We start from the raw sequence: 18,354 nt of genomic DNA on the forward strand, positions 1-18,354 counted from the left end.
AAGCCACATGTAGAGTGCTCAGTGCTACTTTAAGAACAATTTCATCTTTTTCTTCTCTGTACTTTGGTTTTCCAATGACACCACAATCTTCTTAATGTTTTTTTTTTTTTATTTTTCTTGTGTTTTACATGTAACATAGACCACTGTGGCTATATTAATTAATATAGAATTCACTTCCATGGAGGCCTAAGTTCTCTGTGCCTATGGTCAGGTCTGGTATGCATTTTTCTTCATGAGACAGGATGTTCTGAACATCTCAAGGAAAGAGGAGCACTTATTTGAAATTCCCTTCAGCTGGTAACGTTGTCTTGAATTCTGCAGTGATTCCATCACGCACATTGTGGCAGAAAACAACTCTGGTTCAGATGTCCTGGAGTGGCTGCAGGTACAAAATATAAAAGCCAGCTCGCAGCTAGAACTCCTTGATATCTCCTGGCTGATAGAATCCATGGGAGCAGGAAAACCAGTGGAGATGACAGGGAAACACCAGCTTGTAAGTGTTATGATTGTGATTTTCTTTTTTTTCTTCTTTTTCTGATTGTGATTTTCTTTGCCCTTTACTTGATGATTAGAAACATGGGCTGTAGAATTAACAGACCTGAATTGGGACCCCAGGTTTTCTGCTTACTCCCTGTGTGACTTCAGGCAAGTCACTTAGCTTTTCTGAACTTCCATTTCCTCCTCTACAATATAAGATAGCAATAGGACCTCCCTGACAAGATGGTTATGAGAATTAGAGTAACATGTGTAAAGCGCTCACCACAGAGCCTGGTCTATAGCACCTAATAAATGGTAGCTAGTTTTATGAACAAGACTATGGACAAATATTTCAAAATATGGAAGCCTTGATGTTCTGGTAGCCCAAAAAGTGGAAGGTTCCTATTTTTTTTCTTACCGTGATCATTCATAAAGAAAAAATAAAGAAATTTAAACTCTTAATTCCAAGTCCTTCACCATTAATGCTAGAACCATCAGGAAGATTCAGACCATGATCACATAAGTTCATGGAAAAGGAAAATGGTACTTAATTGATCATTCTATTTCATGTTTATTTTTCTTGTTGCAAAAATATTATGTTAACTGTAGCAAATCCTAATATTAGAGACACATACAACATAAACTTTGACTCTCCTATAATTTTATCCTCTCTCCAGAGACAATTGCCATCAAACTGCTGCCATTTTTTCCTTGTCATATCTATTATTATTACTATCAATTGTTATTAAAAATGGATGCTTATGCATTTGTTTAGATGAGAAGAGACTATACAGCTAGCCCCAACCCAGAACTCCAGAAGACTCTGCCAGTTGCTGTAAAAAAGATCTCTCAATATGCATGTCAGAGGAGAACCACTTTAAACAACTATAACAATGTCTTCACGGTAAGGGGTTTTACAATACTACCCAGAGTAAATGAAGGGCTTGCAGCTTCTTTCCATGGGTCTACAAATTCAATTATGAAATTTCCTGAATAATCTAGAAATGTTTTCCTCACACTCACTCACCCTCCTTGCCTGATCTTTGGTTCTTCTTTCTGTCAAGATCTACTTCTGTCATAAAAATGGACAAATACATTTGGAAATATATGTATATTCTTTAGAAATGGTAAATTACTATTTATTGAGAGTTCACACTTTGGGGCACAACAGTTGTCAAAGGCAAGTATTTGGGTAAACCAAATACTGTAATTAGTCCAAAACATAATAAGAGCTAATCATAAAGAAACAATAATGCATAAACAGCCTTTGCTGGGTAACCAAGTGATTGAGAAACAGTAGATTCTGGATTCTCACCTTTCTGATCTTAACCAGCTTAGGCAAGATAGTTCCTTTCTTTTTTAAAAAAAGATTTTATTTATTTATTCATGAGAAACAGAGAGAGATTGAGAGAGAAAGAATGAGAGAGAGTCGGGAGGAGAAGCAGGCTCCCTGCAGGGAGCCTACCGAAATGCAAATGCACCCTACCTTAAAGTGCCTGCCTTGGGTCTGTGTCATTATGATCACACTCGTTTCATTCAGCAAGCCTGTTTTACATACAAGCTAGAAATGAAAGTGCCCAGTGATCAAGGCAGAATCCTGGCCACAGCCTGGTAGGGTAAGTCTGCAAGGAAAGAGGGTCTGGTAGGGTAAGTCTTGCTGAGTAATGACTAGAACGATGCAGTGAGCATGAGATCAGACTTTGATGAAATCGTTCCCGAATACCTAAACGGCAGCGAACTCAAAGTTTCCTTACAAAGTGCTCTGTGACATGTCTTTTCAATTCACCTTCTCTCATAACAAGCAAAGATACGGGAGACCCCAATCCCACCTTCAGGAGGTATTTCAACACTCAAGAGCAAGAGGTGTTTGCAGGTGACTGCTAGCTAAGGGGCTGGGAACAGACCATGTTTTGCTTAACTGGTTTCACTCTTCAGGACGCCTTTGAGGTACTGGCTGAAAACTATGAATTTAGAGAAAATGAAGTCTTCTCTCTGACATTTATGAGAGCAGCTTCTGTACTTAAATCTCTGCCATTCACAATCATCAGTATGAAGGACACAGAAGGAATTCCCTGTCTGGGGGACCAAGTGAAGTGTATCATAGAGGTAAGGGTGAAATGTTGATTTGTCCTACTTCCTAATAGGTAGAGAGGAGGGGGAAGTAAATGCAGTTGATTTTCCTGTCAACTATGTAGATGTGGGATGGATAGATAGATAGATAGATAGATAGATAGATAGATAGATAGATGATAGATAGATAGATAGAATCCATACCCATTATCACAGAATCCATCAATCCATTATCACAGCTGGGGCTATGTGGGGCAATCTAGTGGAAACAGAACTCTCCCATATTATTAATCACAGTAAAGGCTCAAGTGACCTAAAAGCTCAACAGCAATGGGGTGGTCTGACTTCAAACACAGACTATGTGAAGGACCTCAGTTCCTCTTAGGGAACGTTGCCCTCCAGAGTGGTGGTGGGAGTGACCAGGCAGTGAAACTGATTCTGCATCTCTACCTGTGTGTTCCAAGGAAAAAGTCAGGAATGGGTATTTATTTATGTAATAATGTTTAAGGATTCCCCAGCAAAGTGAACTGTTCATCCAAGAGTAAGTTTCAAGTATAGTTAAGTGCAAAGTAAAGTAGTCAAGGAAAATAATCTCAACTCTATTTAGAGCTAGACGTCGTAAGAGCTTGAACTTGAATTGGTTTTTTCAGTGGTCCCAAAATTAACCTGCTCAGATGAGAAGTCCCTTTGTCTCAGCTGACTCGTATCCATCGAAAAGAAAACTATCACAAATATTCAGACATACTATTGTCAGTGAATATTTTGGTTTGATGTTCCGTGGATTAGACCCTGGTCATTCTGTGACTTTGTCCCTGAGGACTATAAAGGGGTACTCAGAATAAGCTGGGATTTCTAAGATTATAGGAAATGTTTTGTCCAGATTGGCTAGGGAAACAGTCTGCAGGCAACAGGTGTACATTTCCTGAACAATCAAGCTACTTGGTCTGGGAATTTGATAGCTCTAGACTGTGATTGTTTAATGTCACTAGCATAAAATATTTTTTAACTCTCCATGCAGGAAATTATTGAAGATGGAGAAAGTTCTGAAGTTAAAGCTGTGTTAAATGATGAACGGTATCAGTCCTTCAAAGTAAGTAATTTTACATGTTATTTATTGAAAATGGTTTTTCAGTTACTCCTAGTACTTATTCTAAGTGGTCATATCAGCTCAGGCTGCCGTAACAAAATGCCACAAACTGGATGGATTAAACAACAAATATTTATTTTCTTATAGTTCTGGAGCCTGGAAGCCTGAGACCAGGGTGCCAGTATGGTCAGGTTCTGGTTGGGGCTCTCTTCCTGGCTTGCAAATGGCCACCTTCTCAATGTGCCCTCACATGGCACACACAGAGAGAGGAAGTCCCGTGGGGCCTCTTCTTGTTAAGGCACTAATCCCATCATGAGGGCCCTACCATCAAGACCTCATCTAAAACTAATTACCTCCCAAAGACCTCATCTCCAAATACCATTGCCATGGGGTTTAGGGCCTCAACATATGAATGGAGGCAGGCACAGTCAGTCCAAAATAGTGGTCAAGGAAGCAGATGCCAAAATAAAAAAGGGTGCATGATTTCATTACTATGCTATGATGAGGTACAAATTGCCTTATTTTCTAGGATCTGTCACACATGGGTGCAAATATCATGGGGACACTAGGACCATGGGAAAAAACAAGGCTGTTCTTAAAGAGCAAACCTGTGTTGGAAGCTCTCCTCTGCATCCTGCTCTACTTTGAAGCAGGGCTTGTTACCTCCCAATGTTCCCCCACCTTGGAGTTGCAGCTGGCAGGGATTCCTGCCCATCCCTTCGGTTCCGGAATGATACACAGGCCTAAAAAGGGGCTGTGGGCAGGAGCCTAAGTTTGGAGTACGGACAGCCTCGATTTGAGTTTGGGCTCTGCCATGTATCAGCTGAGTGATGGTAGAGAATTCACACAACCTACATGAGCATCCCTCTTAAAATATGCAGAGCATGAGCGCATGTAAGGGACTCTGGGTAGGAGGAGTGCCCAACAGGGAAAGCTGTTGTCACACATGGACAGCACAGGCCGCCAACCATCAGAATCCACAGAAGCCTCTGCAGATGCCAGAGCCCACCTCTTCACTTTCTTTCCATTTTGTAATACCACATGTCAGGAGAGGCCCCTCCTGAAACAAAAAGCTCTGTCAAAAGTTTACCATCACTCCCCAGCCCACTTGTCACATTCAGGAGGAACTGGGTCAGAAATTTCCTTACACTTTTTCCTAATCCCTTGACCTTAAAAAGTGTAACTTCATTGTCATAATGATCATTTTAGAGACTAAAGGCATGCCTTTCCCTCTGTTTCAGCTCTTTACCTCTGTGTTTGGAGTGGGACTGAAAACATCTGAGAAATGGTTCCGGATGGGTTTCAGAACTTTGAGCAAAATAAAGTCGGACAAAAGCCTGAAATTCACACCAATGCAGAAAGCAGGTAAGTTGTCTCTCCTACAGATCTCTTGCTGTTGCCAGGGGCTGGCCAGGTTGTGGTACAGCTCTGAGCCCGCTGAACTTCAAATCCGGTCTGGGCAAGCTGGGTCACTTGTTCTCTTTTTTTATATACTATGGTTAAAAGCACAAGCATTTGGAATCAGACAGACCTGGTTCAAATCCTGACTCCAATACACTGTGGTTGCATGATCTTGAGCAAGCTTGTTTAAGTCTTTGAGCCTAAGCTACCTCATCTATAAAGGACGAGGGATGGGGAGGGGCAACATTGCTAGTTCATGAGAAATAAATCAGTTAATGCAAGCAAAGTCCTTAGCACTGTGCCTGGCATAGGGGAAAGACGCTCTGCATGGTGGCTGCTGTCACTTCTGCATCCAGATGTCACACTGGGTTTTGCTGCTGATCTGGTCCTTACTGAACTGGCTCTAGATGTTTGGTCCTGGCTATCTCTCTTGGGGTGAGAGGCTAAGGAGTGCTGGGCAGAAAATGGGCATGAAGATTGAGGAGTAAAAAATATTTGAACAAACCAGAGTCACTGCTGGCACAAATGCAGATCTTCTTTAGAAACAGCAATACACCAGGAAATAGAAGGGAAAGTATGCAAATCTAGACAGAGGGTTGATCTACCTGTTCAAGACCCGCCAGCCTAAGAAGAGAAGACTATGTTGAGGCAGCTGAAGCCTTGCAGGACCTCCCACAGATCGAAGGTGATGGCTTGAGTGCTTCCATTTATGGAGGGCTCTGGTGAACGTTTTTTAATGAAGAAATGCAAATAAAGGGTCAAAAAATTATAAGTGTTTTAAATATTTACTTTTAACTTGCAATAGAAATACAATATAATTGTGATGCGAAAGAGCAGACCACATTCAGCAGTGTTGACTATAGCCATCCCAAGGTACATTACATCCCTGGGACTTACTTATCTTCTAACTGGGAGTTGGTACTTCTTTTGATCACCTTCCTCTAATTCCCCCTCCACCCTCCCTCACCTCTGATAACCACACACTTTTTTTACTCCTCTGATTTTTCTTCTATGAGTTTTTGTTTTTAGATTTCACACATAAGTGAGGTCATACGCTATTTGTCTTTCTCTTGATTTATTTCACCTAACATTATGCCCCCAAGGCCCATCCATGTTGCTGCAAGTGGCAGGCTTTCCTCATTTTAGTGGATGAATAATATTCATACACACACACACACATACACACACACCACAACTTCTTAATCCATCTGCTTTTGGACATTTAGGTTGTTCCCATGTCTTGGCTATTGTGAACATGACGGTGCGTGTATCTCTTTGACATAGTGTTTTCATTTCCTTCAGATACATTCCCAGAAGCAGGATTTCTGGATCACATAGTACTTCTCTTTTTAATTTTTGGAGGAAGCTTCCTCCATGAGTCTTTGGGAATAACCAAGTCATTATAACAACTGTATCTGAACTTTCATCCACCACTTTCCAACTCTGAATCTTCCCATCCTAAATCTTTATGCATTATCTTTAAAATATTACAGGGCACAGTTTATTGATCAAGAAGGTGGGTTATTCTTTGAGTGTTTATTACCATTGGTTTTAATATAAAATTTAATTGTAAGTTTCATATTATTTAATTTTAAAAAATATTTTATTTAAATTCAATTTGCCAACATATAGTATAACACCCAGTGCTCATCTCATCATGTACCCTCCTCAGTGCCCATCACCCAGTAACCCCATTCCCCCTACCCACCTCCCCTTCTGCAACCCTTTGTTTCCCAGAGTCTCTCATGGTTTGTCTTCCTCTCTAATTTTTCCCCATTCAGTTTCCCTCTTTTTCGTTATAGTCCCTTTCACTACTTCTTATATTCTACATATGAGTGAAATCATATAATAATTGTCTTTCTCTGATTGACTTATTTCACTCAGCATAATACCCTCCAGGTCCATCCATGTCAAAGTAAATGGTAGGTATTCATTCAAGAAGCCTGATTCTTCAATAAGAACTCATATTCGAAGAGCTTGCTTTCTGGAGGGATAGGAAATAGTCTCTTTCTTAGGCAGGAAATGGTAAGACACTTTCTTACAAGTCAGAAAGTAAAGAGTTATCATTACCATGAAAAATTTACAGCCAAGAGAATAGAGAATACACTTGCCTCTGGGAAAACCGTTTGGTGATACCTGTGTCATGTTTGCTCTATCTGGGCGCAGAATCCCTTCCCACAGAGGGCTAGTCATTTCACGTGTCACTCTCTCCGTTGACCTGTTCAATGGCCCCTAGGTTTCCTCTATTATGAAGACCTCGTCAGTTGTGTGACCAGGGCAGAAGCAGAAGCAGTTGGAGTGCTGGTTAAAGAGGCCGTCGGGGCATTTCTGCCGGATGCCTTCGTCACCATGACAGGAGGATTCCGGAGGTAGATAATGAGAGCTGCTTTTGCCTCTCCGGCTCTAACACCTTCAGTGGCTCCCCCTATTCAGAAGTTCAGGCTTCTGGGCATGATGCAAAGGCCTTTGGTGATCTGATACCAGCCTGTCTCTGTGGCCTTGTCTCCTGTTCCTCACCTTTCCACCCCAGCAACCCCAAATGGCTTGCCTTTGCACACATGGAGCTGTTTCACACCTCTGTGACTTGCTCAGTCAGACGCTTCTGCTTGGATTGGCTTTCCTCAAATTGCCACCTGACTGACTTCTCCTCATCTTTTAAGACCCAATTCAGACACCACCTCCTCCTCCATGCTTAGTCAGGCAGCCCTCTTCAGAGGTACCTGCCAACCAATTTGTTTGTATGCACAAACATGTTAGTGCTCTGTGAGAATCTGGTGCCGGGCACAAAACAGGTACTCAAGAAATATTGGCTAAGTCAATGAAGAGAATGAACAAACTCTTCACAGAGATGTGTGCAGTTGCTGGGTATTGAAGCCTCCTATTCAGAAAGAGATTTCTCCCTCCACTCCTCCAGCTCTCCCTGTGGCCCTCTTACCTGTTAGCCGTTCATTGGCCATCCTGGCAAGCCAAGTTTGAAGTGAGGCAACAAGTAGGAGAAGAAAATCAAATCTAAGAAAATACCTCAGTCAATGCCATAATTCTGAGAGCCCTCGCTCATATCATGTGCATAAAGTGCTTGGTTTGCTTGTCGCTATGCTTGTCTCTGTATGGACAAGTGGGGGTGAGTGTGCACATGTGCATGTGCAAAAGAAATCACTTCCTTTGTTATTTCTTTTACCCATAGTTATATAATCATATATGTACTATGTGTGATTTTTTTATTTCATAAATTTATTTTGCAAGAGTAGAGTTATACAACCAAGGACATCTAAAAAATATATAATCATGAACATTTTATGCTGCAAACCTTGAACATGGGGCACAGAAATAAAGGTGACTTTGAAAAATTGAGAGCTAAAAATATAATTCATTTCCATTTTATACTTTTTTTTTTTGGTCAGGGGTAAGAAGATGGGGCATGATGTAGATTTTTTAATTACCAGCCCTGGGTCAACAGACGAAGATGAGGAACAACTTTTACCTAAAGTGATAAACTTATGGGAAAGGAAGGTAAGAAGGATCAAAAGTAGATGTTTGGACACTCAAGCATTACATTAATACAGTTGAATTTTGCATACTATTTACCTCATAATTGTGTGATGACCATCTGATTGATTCTCAATGATTTGCAACAGCTTATACGATGCCACATGACACACAATGAGACTTATCTGCTTGGAGTCCTAGAGTCCATGATGTGAATATCTATCTTGTTTATACACACTTGTTCTGTTTCCAAAGACATACCGCTGAGGGCGGTATGTCTCAGTGTCAGATGTGCAGGAGCACTACATCCCCTAAACAAATGGAGACCATGCGCCATAAAGACCTGGGAGGTGTGAGAGGGGCAGCCGCAGGCTTAGGGGTGGAGCAGGACCACTGGGACTGAGATAGAATTAGCCCAGGAGTCGTTGCTGGTGCCTTGAACTCTGCTGGTCAACAACCACCTTGACTTTATGCTGAGACGGGAAGAAGGGAACTAGCCAGGACAGGCTGGGCTCAGAAGCCTCCACCCACTGAGGAGATCAGACTTACCCTAGGCTACCTATTGCCAGGCAGAGGAAGTGAAGGATGAGCAGCAGCCAGAGCCACCTACAGGGCCCTGACTCGTGCCCCACTCCAGTGAGAGCTCCATTTCCCAAAGAGACTAGTGGGCTCGACCCCAGAGGCCTAAAGCCTGGTGGGCTGAGGAAACTGAGGCTGGTGTTTTTCTGGCACAACTTCATCCTTCCTGAGTGATCTATATGGCAGAGAGAGAGAAACCTCAGATGAAGTGAAATAAAAGCCAGGAGCACCAGAAGGGAGGACCCAACATTAGAACTAGATCCAAATTCATCTCTGAGGCCATCCCAAGTCCCCTCGTCCATCTCAGGAGAGAGGACACAGGGTGGCCAGGGAACCTGAGAGTGAACTTTCTAGGCCAAACCAGGGAAAGGAAGGATGAGGAAGAGTCAGCCCCACCTGCATGGGCCCCTCTGCTCTGCTCAAGCAGGGAAGTTGGCAATTTCTCATGGAGAGACAGCACAATTCATGGACTTCCTGATCAAGGCCTGTGGGACTGCAAGACCTGGGGTCCCTGTGAAGGAGGGCCTATTTAGTCTGGGTTTTTAGGCACTACACTTCTCATGCCGTGAGACTGTTCTGGACTAAGACCTGGTGATAAGGAGCCTTTCTCCTTTCGTCTTCTCTCAGTTTGAGGAAGTCATACCTCTGACCTCCAAGGAAAGAGATGGGCAGGCACAGGTGGAGGTGTGGGCATTTGGGACATTCAGGGTGTGGGCATTTGGGACATTTGAAGCACAACCCTGCCGTTTACTGGCCTTATCACCTAGTATGCTTTGCTTAATCTTTCCTCATCTATGAAACAGAGATGGCAAGGCTCTCTCACTTCATTAATGCGCAGGGGGATTAACTGATAATTATTAGATAAAGCCCTTGACACAGGGCCTGATAATGCCTAACAAACACTGGCTGTAAGCATGATTCACTCATGCACAATTATCCCTGAGTTCTGCCGGAGAGCCAGGCCCACTGCCAGCTGAGGGCCCCAGGAGCAGCTGCTCCTCCTCACTTGGGGACAAACAGGACCTTGAGGAGGGGATACTGAGGGGCAGTCAGGTGTCCCAGCTCTGCCTGCACCCCTGTGGCCCTGGGCCTGCCCCTACCACCATGGTTTTAAAATCTTCTACTTCACTTCTCAGCCCTGACGTTCTTACCAAGACTTCCATTTTCCAAATTGCACGATAATATCCCACGCAGGTATGTGCATGCACATACTCAGCATGCACGGGGTATGTGAGCGTCATGAGCAGCCAGTAGGCATCGGTTTGAGCCGCCCATCAGCTGAATCTAAATGTGAGCCTTAGGGTGCCTGGGTGGCTCAGTAGGTTAAGCATCTGCCTATGGCTGGGGTCGTGATCCCGGGGTCCTGGGATGGAGCCTTGTGGCGGCTCCCTGCTCCCTGGGGAGCCTGCTTCTCCCCTTGCTTGTGTGCTCTTCCTCTCTCTCCTCAAATAAATAAATAAAATCTCTAATTTTTTTTTTTTTTAAGTAAATGTGAGCCTTATAGAAGACCTCTTGGTCAGTGGGAAAAAAGGGAGGAAAAAGAGCTTGGAGCACTGTTGTGCGGTAGAGGTCCCCAGGCCTAAGGCTCCTCCAGCCTGCATTCTCCTAACCCAAAGAGGGGAGGGCTAACTGAGCATGGTGGGGTTCACCCCTGTGGGTAGGACCCTGGTCGGGACCACTCACTGTTCTACTGGGCTACATCCCTAGTTCCTGGAAGGCTGAGAGAGTGAAAGTGTTTACACTCTTTAGAGTAAAGAACATATTCACTCCTGCTGAGAAACAGACTTGACTTTGAAGAAACAGAAACCGAAGAATAATGGATCCTGGCTATCAGATAGGGGGAGGGCTGTGTCATTAGCCTGCCAGTGGGCTGCTCGGTCCCCTGGGGAGGGAGGGAGGAACATGGAAGGCATCCCTCCTTGTCAGGAGACCCTTAGTTTCCAGTAGTAGGAAGAAAAAAACATGCTGATAGGAAATGTAGTCACCCTGTGGCTATGGCTGGGTAGCCAGAGCCAGAAACTTCAAAGGGATTTTCAAAGAAGGAAAGAAGTTACCAAAGAATAAATGGCGAGCAACACAAAAGGGTAGAACACAGAGATGCCCCAAGACAGCCCAAGCCAGAGAGCAGGAAGCCACATCAGGGGCTGTGTGTGTGTGTGTGTGTGTGTGTTTGATACTTGTGCCCTACTGCAGAACAAGTGCCTGAACATGCAGACAGGAGCATTTTCAAGGCACGTATTCTCAAACACCTTGCAAAACTCAGAGCAAACCCTTACCCAGGATGGCCCCTTGTCTACAACCAGCCAAAGTGACTGTCGTGCAAACACAGCTCATAATTATTAGGAAGCCAGTGTTGTGGATTTTGGGGGGGAGGTGGGTGTTATTCCAAATAGGACTTCAAAGAAAGACTGGGTAATATTTTAATAGCTCACTTTTCAAATGTACATAATTCAAATTTACAAGAAAGGCTGCTATACTGTATTCATTTTCATAAAGTTTCATTAACAAGCAGAATTGTGTTTTCTTGAGCTGGTTATTAGATTGTTTTATGGCAACATTTGCCACTGCCCCCAAAGGGTCTTCCTGACACCAGTGCTTCCCTCCTAGCCCCCTTCAAACAATGTGTTCTTTCTTAATACCTTTCCTGAGGAATGTACTGGAGAGCTAGAGTCCTTTTCTGAGGTCAGGAAAAATGTCCCTTCAGAGTTTGGTGGAACTAAAACAATGTCTCTTGGAGGGCTGCAGAAGAAATGCAAAGCATTCCTTATAACAAAATAAACGAAACCAGGGGCACCTGGGTGGTTCAGTTGGTTAAGCATCTGCCTTCCGCTTAGGTCATGATCCTGGTGTCCTGGGATCAAGCCCCATGGCCAGCTCCCTGCTCAGTGGGGAGTCTGCTTGTTCCTCTGCCTCTGCTTGTACCCACATGCTCTCTCTCTCTAATAAATAAATAAAATCTTTAAAGAAAATAAATAAACGGAACCAATGATGCTTAAAGTGTGGTGCCTTGACCAGTAGCATCAGCATCACCTGGGAACTTGTTAGAGATGCAAATTCTCACTTTCCCTCCACTGAATCACTGGGGGGAGGGGGGAGAAGGGAGGGCCCTACAAACTGTACTGTGACAAACTTTCCAAATGCTTCTGATGATAAAATTGGAGAACATCTGATCTAAGGAATGCATAATAACATAGCTACGATGGAATTATTTTGAGGTTATTTGCCTTTTTAGTTGACACTCAGATTTAGCATTGATTATCACTGCCTCTCCCTGCCCCACATCTGCCCTGTGCTGTGAGAAATTGCCACAGAGCAGACAAATTGGAGGATCTCTGGACACATCTTATCTCTCTGACTCGGCAACATTAGGTAGGATAACCATCACTAACTTTATCCCACTCTCCAAGGCGAACAGAGTGACAATCTTAAAATGCTACCTAGAAGTAGTGAGTCGTCCTACCCCAAAGCGGGGCTGAGCCTCCAGCCACAACCCTTTGGGCCAAGGAAACTGGGTCATCAGTATAATATAGAGGGACACTCAAAGCACCTGCCTAAAAAGCGGCAGGGCTGTTGTTCATGGTTGGTTTGTACTCGAAGGTGTAGGGCAAGTTCCTGAGCACAGACTTGTAATTCAGAAGTAAGGAGAGGGATTCTCTGGTGGCTTTGCCAGAGGTGGGCTTGGCCTCTCTAACCACTAAATTTCTCTGCAGCAGAGAGAGGATAATGCACCCACCTCCTGGCTTCCTCTCCCAGTGCCAGGTGGGCTCACAAAAGGGAAAAGCATGGCCACACACTGCTCAAACCTGTGAGGCTTCTGTTGAGAGCATTCAGTAAGAGCCAGTATAAAATTGCAGACCCCGTCCACTGGGGACACTTCCTGATATCTTTCTGTTTGTTTTCAGGGATTACTTTTATACTGTGACCTCGTGGAGTCGACATTTGAAAAATTAAAGTTGCCTAGCAGGAAGGTGGATGCTTTAGATCATTTTCAAAAATGTTTTCTGATTTTAAAATTGCACCATCAGAGAGTGGATGGTGGCAAGTGCAGCCAGCAGGAGGGGAAGACCTGGAAGGCCATCCGTGTGGACCTGGTCATGTGCCCCTATGAGCGCCGTGCCTTTGCCCTGCTGGGCTGGACTGGCTCGAGGGTAAGTGCTATATGGATTCAAAGATGGGGGATTCAAAAGATGAGTCTACTGAGGCCCAGGAAAGAGACAATGGCAGCGGAGGGAGGCATTGCCCCTGCATGTGGTCAAGTGAGACTGATTAATTTAGAACAGTGTGGGCTTAGGCCGGCAGCAGTTCACCTGGGCGCTGGTTAGACATCTAAATCCTCCCCCTCATCCCCACTCCTGACCTCTTGAATCAGAAAGTCTGGGGATGGATGGAGCCCAGAAATCTGTATTTGAAAAAAGCCCTGCTCATGTTTCGGATGCAGCTAGAATGCAGCTTGTCTGACAGACCTGAGTCTCTGGGAACGCAGAATCTGTTGAGGAAGGGGAGAGTTCTAAAAAGAAGTCCAATTTTATACAAGGTCAGACCAGTTAGGAATCACTGGCAGAAATGGTTGCCTTTTGTTCATTTTGTTTGAAGACAGGCATGTTTCCAGCACATTCTAGTCTCTTGTCTCAGAGTTCTTGGAAATTACTGCTATTGGTTCTGCAGGTGCTGATAGGACACTAAGCTTTCTACTCTTCGACTTTAAGTGGTTTAGCCTCTATAAGCTCCAGTTGTGCCATCTCTCTTGTGGGTAACCTCCTAATGTTGCCATTTGGATTAAACAAGAGGCTACATGGGTTTAAATGTGGCACCTGTTCAGTATATGGTAGCTACTTGTGTTATAATCTTTATGCCCTACTTATGCAGCCACTGAATGTGGTGTGTTTTGTCTCCAGGTTGATACCTGTTGGTGGGTGACCAGAATTAGTTCTAGTCTAAAATTCTTTTTTTTAAAGATTTTTTTTTATTCATGAGAGACAGAGAGAGGGAGAGAGAGAGGGGGGTGGGCAGAGACACAGGCAGAGGGAGAAGCAGGCTCCATGCAGGGAGCCTGATGTGGGACTCAATCCTTGGGACTCTAGGATCCCCCCCTTGGCCGAAGGCAGATGCCTCAACCACTGAGCCACCGAGGTACCCCTAGTCTAAAATTCTGCAGGTGAGAAACTCAGTTTCACCTTTTTACCCAAAGATTTCAGGGCCTGGGAATTGTTCTCAACATAACATAGTGTGAGCAGCCTTTGCTCTAAATGCTGGAGAGGGGAGCATGAAGACAGTGTCCCAGGGCTGAGAGGAAGCACAGTGCCCAGTAATACCTCCATATTTTCACAGACCATTAGCTACTTCACTCAGAATCTGCTTCACCCTGATTTGTTCACAACCCTGGCTCCCCCTCTGCCACATTATAAAGGACTTCTGTTTGGAAAATCTGTCTTCTTACACCCCAGGTGGTGGTGGGGAAGGGGTCCCAGCCTCAACCAGCTTTCCTAAAAGAGGAGATGGCTCATCGCCACTAGAGGGCGCGATTACCCCATGCTTCCCTCCTTACCTCTCAGGGAAAGATCAATGTTTCGAGATCTACGCTTCCTTCTCCCAGGAAAATCAACCTGGGTGGCAACTATCCTCAATCTTAGGATCAGCTTTCACTCCCTGCAGCCCCAGAGCCCACCCTTGACCACGGAACAGGATATTCTGGGATAGGCGGCTCAAACCATCAGTTTTACAGAATCTCATCTGAGACTGTTAGAGCCAGAGGGGACCTTACTTAGGCACGTCCTTCATCCTCCTGTTCAACCAATCAAGAGTCAGAGAAGCTGGGTAACTTGCCAAAAGATGCACAGCCATATAGGGACAAAATCCAGGCTGGAATTTGGGTCTCCTGACTCCTAATCCTCTCTATAATAGTGATATTGCAAATAATAATAATAATAATAATAATAATAATAATACCTACTATTTAGGGCTGCCCGGGTGGCTCAGCGGTTTAGCGCCGCCTTCATACCGGGGTGTGATCCTGGAGACCCAGGATGGAGTCTCACGTCGGGCTCCCTGCATGAAGCCTGCTTCTCCCTCTGCCTGTGTCTCTGCCTCTCTCTCTCTGTGTATTCTCATGAATAAATAAATAAAATCTTAAAAAAAAAAAAAACACCCTACTATTTATCCAGCATTTACCTAGGGCCAGGTATTATCCTGGACACAATCCTTGCAACATTTATTTATTCACTCAACAAACATTTGCTGTACATCTTCTAGGTGCTGGGCACTGTTAGAGAAGGGAGTATGGTCATTAACAAGTCGGGCTCCTGTTTTCAAGTAGCCTACATTCTAGTGTGCACGAGCAAGCGCAGACCTCTGTCATCACGGACCTTTGCCCTCAGGGAGAAAACTGCTTTGAGAATGTTTAGTGGAGATAAATAAATATTTCATTATAGGGATTTAGATATCTCTAAACACATAATACTGAAGACATTCTAGACTTGATAGTAATTTATTTTAATTATATCTTGTCCAGCAGTTCGAGAGAGACCTCCGGCGTTATGCCTCTCATGAGCGGAAGATGATCCTGGATAACCATGCATTATATGACAAGACCAAGGTAGAGTTGTCTACCCAACATGGGCTACTTCAATCCTCATCCCAATGGCGGGCTCCTTGAGCACTTTTCCTGACCTGATTTTAGTGCTCAGGTTCAGTTTCTTTTCCCTAAGTGTCCTGCTCCCACAGATCACAGTTAAGAGCAACTAGAAAAATCCTGATGGGAGCATGATTCCCACCTGGCCCAGAATGTACCTTAAGGGCTTTGGGCTCGATGATGATGAGCTTGCTGGGCCCTCAGAACCAGTACAGCGGTGAACATTAATTGAGTTTGGTCTATATTTGGTATTTTTAGTGAATAATTCCAAAGGAAACCAAGGATTTCCCCAAATCATAAATACCACTCAAGTACCCCTTAAATGTAATGGGCAGTAACGTTTTAAGTGACCATGTAAGTCATTAATGAGAGTGTACTGCAAGAGACAGAGCAAAAGAGATGTCCTGAAATGTAGATGGGCAATCAACTAGGCTCACTCTCCAGCTATATAACTCGGTATCCAAATTCATGGCTCAGCAAAATGATAAATTACTGTATGAATTATGAAGAGTTAAATATTCATCTGTTAAATCTACAAGTTTACTCTTCCAAGTGGTCAAGGTCTACTGTTCTTACAGTGGTCAAGGACATTAAACTATAAGCTCTGAGGGGAATAAGACACAAAATAACTCCTTCTCTCCATAAGTAATGATCTTATGCTCTAGGAACTTACAGTCTAACTGAGCTGTATTCAATTAGAGCTATCTCAGTTACAAGTCAGAAACCCAAACCAAGATGGCACGGCAAAAAAGGGGTCCTTGGCTTATATACTGCAGCATCTAGGGGTAATACCAACTTCAGGTGTGGCTGTATCCAGCTGCTAATGCAGATTTCCCTCAGTGTTGGTTTCATTCTCAGGCATGGTTTTCCTATGATTCTCATCCTTCAAGCTTGACATAGAAGAACCTCTTTCTTAATAGTTCTGACAAGAGTCCTAGGTGACATTCATTGGCCAGGCCTGGGCCATGTGCCCATCCCTGAACCCTTTACTGTGGCTATTTGGTCTGGCTTGGATCATGTGGTAGCCCTCTTTGAAGATGGAATTAGGCCCACCTGATCCTCATGGACTGCGAGTAGGGAAAGGTGGTTTCCCAAAGAGAGAATCAAGGTGCTCTCAGATGAGAGGGCTGTAGATGTTGGCAGGAAAGCCTCAAGCATGTGAGTGGAGGCAGATTTACATAACACAATTTAGGAATACTTACAAACTAACACATACTAAATAGTTTAACAACTGACTACATCTTACATGCCCAACGCTGTGGGCATGTAAGGCAAGAAGGGATGAAAAAAGTGATGGTTGGTCTAAAAGACATCATAGGGTGGGAGCCTGGGGGAGGTTGGGGTGGGGACAGAGGAAGGCCTGAACCCAACATATAATTGCTTCTCCTCATTACCTGGAGCAGCAGTGCATAATTCTGGCTGCACATGAGAGTTATCCAGAGCCTTTTTTTTTTTTTTATTTTTTTTTATTTTTTTATCCAGAGCCTTTAAATAGATTGGTGGTAGAACCTCTCCTGAGATTCTAATTTCACTGGATTGGGGTGTAGCTCAGGCTTCAATGTTTTTTTAAAAGTTCCTTCAGGTGGTTCTAATGAACGACTGTGGTTACAGATCCACAAGAAAAATACCAAATGCCTGTAGCTAAATATGTAAGGCTGTTGTAATTTTACTTTAATCCATAAAATACCATATTTTTGGGTGGGAAAATGTAAAAATTACAGAAGTCAGTTAAGATAAAAAAAAGAAGTCAGTTAAGACAGCTTTTTATACTCAGAAGCAGGGAATTATGTTTTGGTAATAGTTCATTCTGCCAAGACAATTTACAAGTAAAACTTTCACTATGTCAGCATTGAGATATTTAAAAATATCTGAATGCACATATTTCTTTTTATACTTTCAGAAAATATTCCTCAAAGCAGAAAGTGAAGAAGAAATTTTTGCACATCTGGGATTGGATTACATTGAACCATGGGAAAGAAATGCCTAGAAAAAATTGTCAACTTTTTTTCAGCTTTTCTTCTTAGGTTAAATAAATTATGCTTCATATTATAGTAAAGATGCCTTAGGAAAATATGAGATTCTTTAAGCCTTATTGAAATGCAGATTGCTTTCAGAAATAGTTTTGGAAACATGATAAGACACCACCTGGTAATGGATTATGCTCTAATAGGCCATTTGTATGACTGTTGCTTAGAATTCACAATGCATTTTTCCATAGAATTGATGTTGAAATTGGTGGCTTGTTTCCAGGGAGGCTCATCAAAGCCCACTTTGCCCACAGCGTAGCTGAAATACTGTATATCTGCAATAAAAATAGAAGGAAACAAGATGGTAGAGTCTTCTTTTTCACTCAATACTATAAAATATTCTAAATAAAAGTGTGACAAAATGAAAAAAATGAGGAGTTTAAGATTTATCTCGAGGAGAGACAGGTTTAATGAGAAGATCAGAGATTCTAAGGGCATTGTGGGTGCCTTCTGGAGCTTTTGGAGGATGGAGTAACTCCTGATCCACTCTGCTCAGGTCATAGTCGGCTTCTTCTGTGTCCATGGAGCTGTTTCTCTGGGCGTCCCAACACAAGACCACACATGGATGTGTTCCCACTGCTTTCACTCAGTAATATAAT

General features: G+C 43.4%; 1 protein-coding gene across 3 annotated transcripts in view; it reads left to right on the forward strand.

Annotated features, from left to right (window-relative positions):
- The window catches only part of DNTT (DNA nucleotidylexotransferase), a 29,070-nt gene extending 11,015 nt beyond the window's left edge, over nt 1–18,055 (forward strand). For 2 of the 3 annotated variants that reach the window (XM_025466747.2, XM_025466746.3), the window contains exons 2-11: nt 322–493; nt 1,253–1,381; nt 2,413–2,583; nt 3,566–3,637; nt 4,876–4,999; nt 7,272–7,404; nt 8,437–8,545; nt 13,003–13,248; nt 15,609–15,692; nt 17,629–18,055. In XM_025466747.2, the coding sequence (XP_025322532.1) occupies nt 322–493; nt 1,253–1,381; nt 2,413–2,583; nt 3,566–3,637; nt 4,876–4,999; nt 7,272–7,404; nt 8,437–8,545; nt 13,003–13,248; nt 15,609–15,692; nt 17,629–17,715 (1,327 nt within the window). In that variant the 3' untranslated portion in view covers nt 17,716–18,055. The remainder of the gene's footprint in view (nt 1–321; nt 494–1,252; nt 1,382–2,412; nt 2,584–3,565; nt 3,638–4,875; nt 5,000–7,271; nt 7,405–8,436; nt 8,546–13,002; nt 13,249–15,608; nt 15,693–17,628) is intronic. The other variant, XM_035707663.1, reaches the window with a different exon arrangement.
- Nucleotides 18,056–18,354: the final 299 nt, after the last annotated feature.

The sequence above is a fragment of the Canis lupus genome, chromosome 28 (genome assembly GCF_003254725.2).
Source record: "Canis lupus dingo isolate Sandy chromosome 28, ASM325472v2, whole genome shotgun sequence".
NCBI classification, from domain to species: Eukaryota; Metazoa; Chordata; class Mammalia; order Carnivora; family Canidae; genus Canis; species Canis lupus.